We start from the raw sequence: 5,704 nt of genomic DNA, 5'->3' as shown, positions 1-5,704 counted from the left end.
GACAGAAAAAGGAACCGTTACTGTCGGAAGTGCCAATTTTATACGATAGTGGCGCTGTAATCGATTTTTTTGAAATGAGCAGTTGCGCTGCACACCTGCTGTTTATTATTTTTCTTCTGAAAAAAGACGCGTATTTTATAAAATTAAGTTATGAAGTACAACAATATTATTAATGGTAAGTAATTATATTAATTTAATTTGAATTTATTGAGATTTTTAATTATTAATTTGCCTCGGAATAATGAGATAAATGAGATATAAAAAACGATTGAGCCCTTACCAATATATTTGTGAGATCCATTTTCATCCCCTATTTCGACGTAGGGACGCATTTCCTTTGACACGTAAATTTTACAAAAAAACATCATTTTTAACATTTATTAATGCTTATTCATGTCTGTTGAAAGTTTTGAGGAAGTGGATACGTTTAAAAACCGTTATGGTGACAAAAATAACCGCCAAATATAACCAGTAAATTTAGTGTTTTTATATTTATTATAACATGACGTCACCCGTCGAACCCTATAACTCAATTTCGTACAATTAATTACTTGAACAATGAATTAAAATTTACATAAATATTTTTTTTCAATATAATTTTTAAACGCGCATTCCGTTACTTTATTGATTTTTTTTTTTTTTTTTTTTTTTACTTATTTTAAATTCACTGCTACCATTGATTTATTTTAATTGTTAAAGGGCGTTTGCTGTACATAAATTATGTACAATTAAAAATCAAAATTGTATATGTGTTATTTTATTTCCCATTTGAAAAATGAACAGGGTTTTTTTTTTTTTTTTTTTTTTCTAAATGTATTAATATCAATTTAATAAAGAAATATAATTTTTGTCATTAATAATAATAATAATAATTTATATTAAACATACACATTGTTTATTGTTATATTAATATTCAATTACGCAAAATATGTATGATTTATTTTTAATAATTTCAGGATCGAGATAAATAAATTAATTCGTACATTAATAACGTTAACAAAACATGAATTTTTCACCATTTGGAAGTCATTTTCCAACAACTATACCTACTATACATCAATTTGCAGCCAAATTTACTCATGATAGTACAAATGGAGTGTTAGGTAGCGGAGCTCAAAATTTAAATGATGCTCAAAGATATCATTCCAGTCCAGGTCCTGCACATTTTGGTAATCAGCATCATCCACCATTGGGAATGCCTGTAAATATGGGAAAATATGCAGGTAGAAATGAATCAATTAATACTCAAAGCAGTCAAATGTCAAATCTAAATGCTACTAACAAATATAGTAATCATGTGATAAATCAAAATAATCATCATTACTCCACAAATAATTCTATTCCAGTATCATTGCTTTATAATAATTCACAAAATTTAAATCACCAAAGCAATAGGCCACCAGCTAACTCACCAAATATGCAACAAAGTGACCGCGGAAGTGGCCAGCTTGATAAAAGATATGATTTACAGCCTCAAGATTTGTGTTCAGGTATTCTAAACGATAAAGACATAAAATTTGGAGAAGGTAAAAATTTCAAAAAAGAAGACGACAAAGATTGCAATGAGAGACCTCATTCGAACGAAACCGAATACAACAGCAGCATGGGTCTTCATCATACCCATCACCAAAACCAAATGCCTCCAAGTTGGCAAAGTTTAGCTGCACCCGGATCGACTGTAGCAGATTATTTATCGCATTTACCTGCCAGTACACTTCCTTTAAGTTTGCATCATTTTTTAAAATACTCAGCAGAGAGTATAAAAAAAGAAACGGACAATTTAAGCATGTCAGGTCTTTCCTCTGGTACAATTAATAATCAGAGTTTGAGCGGAAGTCAAGGAAGTTCGAGTTTACTGCCACCGGCGAAAAAGAAAAAAAAGAAGAAGCCCAAAGAAAAAAAGCCCAGGCCGAAACCCGGTGAAATTCGTTTGACTACTGCTTTAGATGGCTCAACCTTATACTGCTGCCCCGAATGTCACATGGCTTACCCTGAAAAAGAAATGCTAGAGCAACATTTGTTAGGTCACACACTGGAGAGAAGATTTGTTTGTGATATATGTGGAGCAGGGTTAAAACGTAAAGATCATCTTACGAGGCATAAGCAAAGTCATAATCCCGAAAGACCGTTCGTGTGCTCCGTATGTCTAAAAGCATTTAAAAGAAAAGAACAACTAACATTGCATTTTGTCATACATTCCGGTGAAAAGAGACACGTATGTCCGGAATGTGGAAAAGGTTTTTACAGGAAGGATCACTTAAGAAAGCATACGAGAAGTCACATTGCGAGAAGGGTAAAAGCTGAATTGTCTCAGCACGCACCTCAAGCTCAACAGCATCCCGGTAGCTTAAGCTCCTCTCACCACATACCAGTAGAAACGGCACTGCTTTCCTGAACCATAGCCAATGGGAATACATTGTCTAATCAAAGTATTCCCAGTCTTTTTAATTTAGATATATCTGCTTTTGTTTCAGCAGCAAAAGATGCTTTTTAAAGTGTTTTTTCTTTCATTCGCGGACATTTTTTATAAAGCAAAAATCGCACAAGGCTTTTCTTTTTTTATTAACTTACTAACATTACATTATTATTATTATTTTCTTCTTCTAATATATAGTGATTAAATTTATCTAGCTACATCAATACAAAGTGGTCACACCACCACCATCATCTGTGATGTATAAAAATTTAAATTAGTCATTTAATTTTTATTAGATTTCAATAGATTTGTAATAAAAAACAGAAAAAAAAATGACTAATGTAAATTTTTTTTTTTTTTTTTTTGTACACGTTAAATTTAATCATCTGACAATTTCAAATCCAAGATTTAATTAATTAAAATTGACATGAAATAATTGACAAATTCGATTAGAGCCGATGATTTATTTAATTAATAACTAAAATAAAAGTACAACAACTTCCGGTTTTTCTATTTCAATTAATAAAATCGTTTGTTAAAACAACAAATGGCGACATTTTTTTTTCTTCATACATTTAGCAATAATTTTATTTTTTTTACCTCTCATCAAAGTTTCTTTATCAATATTATTATTATTATTATTATTATTTGTATTGTCAATCACTATGTAATTGATGATCATTATTATTTTATTCTCACACCCTCACATTATTGTAAATATGCATATGAAAAAATAATAATAATAAAAAATGTAAAAAGAATAAATTTTTATGCAATAATTAATTATAGTTAATACCAAAGTAATTAAAAATAAAAATTAAGCGTGAAAAACTAAATTAAAATTAAATTTAAATTTAAATTTAAATTTAAAAAAAAAAAACATAAAACATAAAAACAAAAAAAAACAAAAAATTATAATTAATAAATTAATAAATTAATTTTAAAAATTTATATTTTTTGTAAAATTTTGTGAATGAAAAAAAAAAAAAGAAAAATTTTATGATTTTTTTGGATAAAAAAACAAATAATAATAATAATAATGATAATGATAATGATAATTTTAAAAATAAATAAATAAGTAAATAAATAAATAATTAAAGTACAATAAAATATTAACTTAGTTACGCTAATGATTTGTAATGATTAATTATGTACATATATTTTACTTACATTATGTATGGAATGTTACATACATAATGTACATATACATACTTATAATTATCCCCGTGTTTGAATCATTATTATCATTATTATTCTTATTATTTATTTATTGATATGTATATATACGTACATATATATATATATTTTTTATTTTATAAAAAAAGTTATTTAATAACGATTAATAATAATAATAATAATAATTAATAATAATAATAATGATATTTAATAAATAGTTTTAAAAATAATAATAATAATATTAATAATAATAATGCTAATTTATAATAATAAGAATACTAATAATAATAATAATTAATTATGTAATATTGATAAAATGTACAAAAAATGGTGTGAATTTTTTTATTATATATATATATATAATTGTAAGGAATCGTCGCGACGATGATAATGATGATGATGATAATGATAATGATAATGATAACTAAACGATAAAAATAATTAATAAAATTAATTTTTTAATTTTAATTTATAAAAAAAAAAAAATCAAATCAATTCATTGATTATGATATTATTACTATTATTATATTTAGAAGTAGTAGTCGTAGATGCAGCATCATCAGCAAAAGCAGAAGAAAAAAAGCAGTATTTTTTATTAATAATAATAATAATTTTATTTTTTATAATCACGTGACACTATATTGTATATTTTTTTGGATGAAAACTAAGGAAAGGTTTTTTTTTTTTAATTTTTTGTTTTCTTTCTTTTCGCATTCTCTATGATTTTAATTAATTGATTAATTAATTAATTAACTAATTATTTATTTATTTATTAGTTACCACAATATAAAAAATAATTTGATAAATAAAAAAATAAATAAAATAAAAAAAAGAGTAAACGAATCGTTTGAATTGATTTGATTTTTTTAGTTTCAAAAAAAATATGTACATACACACACATTTATTTATTTATTTTTAAATTTGCAAAAGTGGGAGGTAGGGATCGGGTTAGTTAGAAAAAAACTTTTTGTCTCTTGTATTTAAAATGGGAAAGGGTTTTTTTTTTTTAAAAGGGGGGGGGGAAGAGGAGGAAATTTTTTTTTATTCAAATCCACAAATATAAACAAACTCACACGTATACAATAATTAATATAAATTTATTTATTTTTTATGAATGAATGGAACCGATAATAATAATAATAATAATAATAATAATAATTCGTCCATTTTTCTTTTTTTTTAAAAATAAAATTAAACGAATCGATAATTGCAATTAACTAGAAAACACAAAGAAAAGGAAAAAAAAGGTCATTTCAAACATGGCCGAACGTTTTCTACCCTTTTTTATTGGTTAAAATAAAAAAAATTAATTAATTATTATTGATTAATTTGAACCCGAGTAGCCTATTCACACATACACGCCCCCACCCTCCCCTCCTCTCCCCCGGAGGGGAAGGGAGATACCTGTCATTTAAAAATAATAATTTTAATTATGATTTATTATTATTATTAATAATTTGTAACAAATAATTTTAACAGTGTTTGTAAAATATCATTCATTTACTCATTAATACATACAATTTATATAAACAAATAATTATTAATACATAAGTTCATTTTTTTTATTAATTAATTAATTAATTTATTTATGTATCATTGTCATTAATTAAATCATTTAATTTTTACGTATTAATAATAATAATTTTAATGATTTTTAACTTTTTTATTTATTTATTATTATTATTATTATTATTATTATTAATGGGAAAAAAAATATTAGATAGTTAATAGGTTAGTTAATAAGTTAATAAATTAATAAAAAAAACAATTTAGAGGCTGTTCCTACACCAAAGCTTCTATGACGATTAATAATAAATAATTTTTATTTATTTATTTATTTTATCACAATTTTTTTTTTTTCAAATTGCTCTTATTTTAGTATCATTAATAGAAATAAATATTATTATTATTAATAACACATAAATAATAATAATAACGATGATGATGATGATGATAAAATGAATAAATAAATAAAAAAAAAAAAGTTATTTTGAGGCTTTTTCTTGCCTTCGTGCAATAATAAATAAAATGAAATAAAATAAAAAAAGATGTAATTAATTAATTAATTAATTAATGTTTGTTTGATTGTTTGTTCGTTTGTTGGTTTGTTTG

The 5,704-nt window shown here is 24.2% G+C and overlaps 1 protein-coding gene across 1 annotated transcript; it reads left to right on the top strand.

Moving 5' to 3' along the window:
• Positions 1-1,003: 1,003 nt before the first annotated feature.
• On the top strand, positions 1,004-2,395 carry Phum_PHUM430410 (uncharacterized protein; the record flags this gene model as incomplete). The annotated part of the gene is made up of 2 exons (XM_002429320.1): positions 1,004-1,289; positions 1,347-2,395. 2 exons carry the CDS (start codon positions 1,004-1,006, stop codon positions 2,393-2,395), a joined length of 1,335 nt encoding a protein of 444 aa, XP_002429365.1.
• Between the last annotated feature and the right edge of the window lie 3,309 nt (positions 2,396-5,704).

The sequence above is a fragment of the Pediculus humanus genome, genomic scaffold, assembly GCF_000006295.1.
Source record: "Pediculus humanus corporis 1103172108196 genomic scaffold, whole genome shotgun sequence".
In the NCBI taxonomy this organism is placed as follows: domain Eukaryota; kingdom Metazoa; phylum Arthropoda; class Insecta; order Psocodea; family Pediculidae; genus Pediculus; species Pediculus humanus.
The sequence above is the reverse complement of the archived record's forward strand: the minus strand, read 5'-3'. Positions and strand labels throughout refer to the sequence as shown.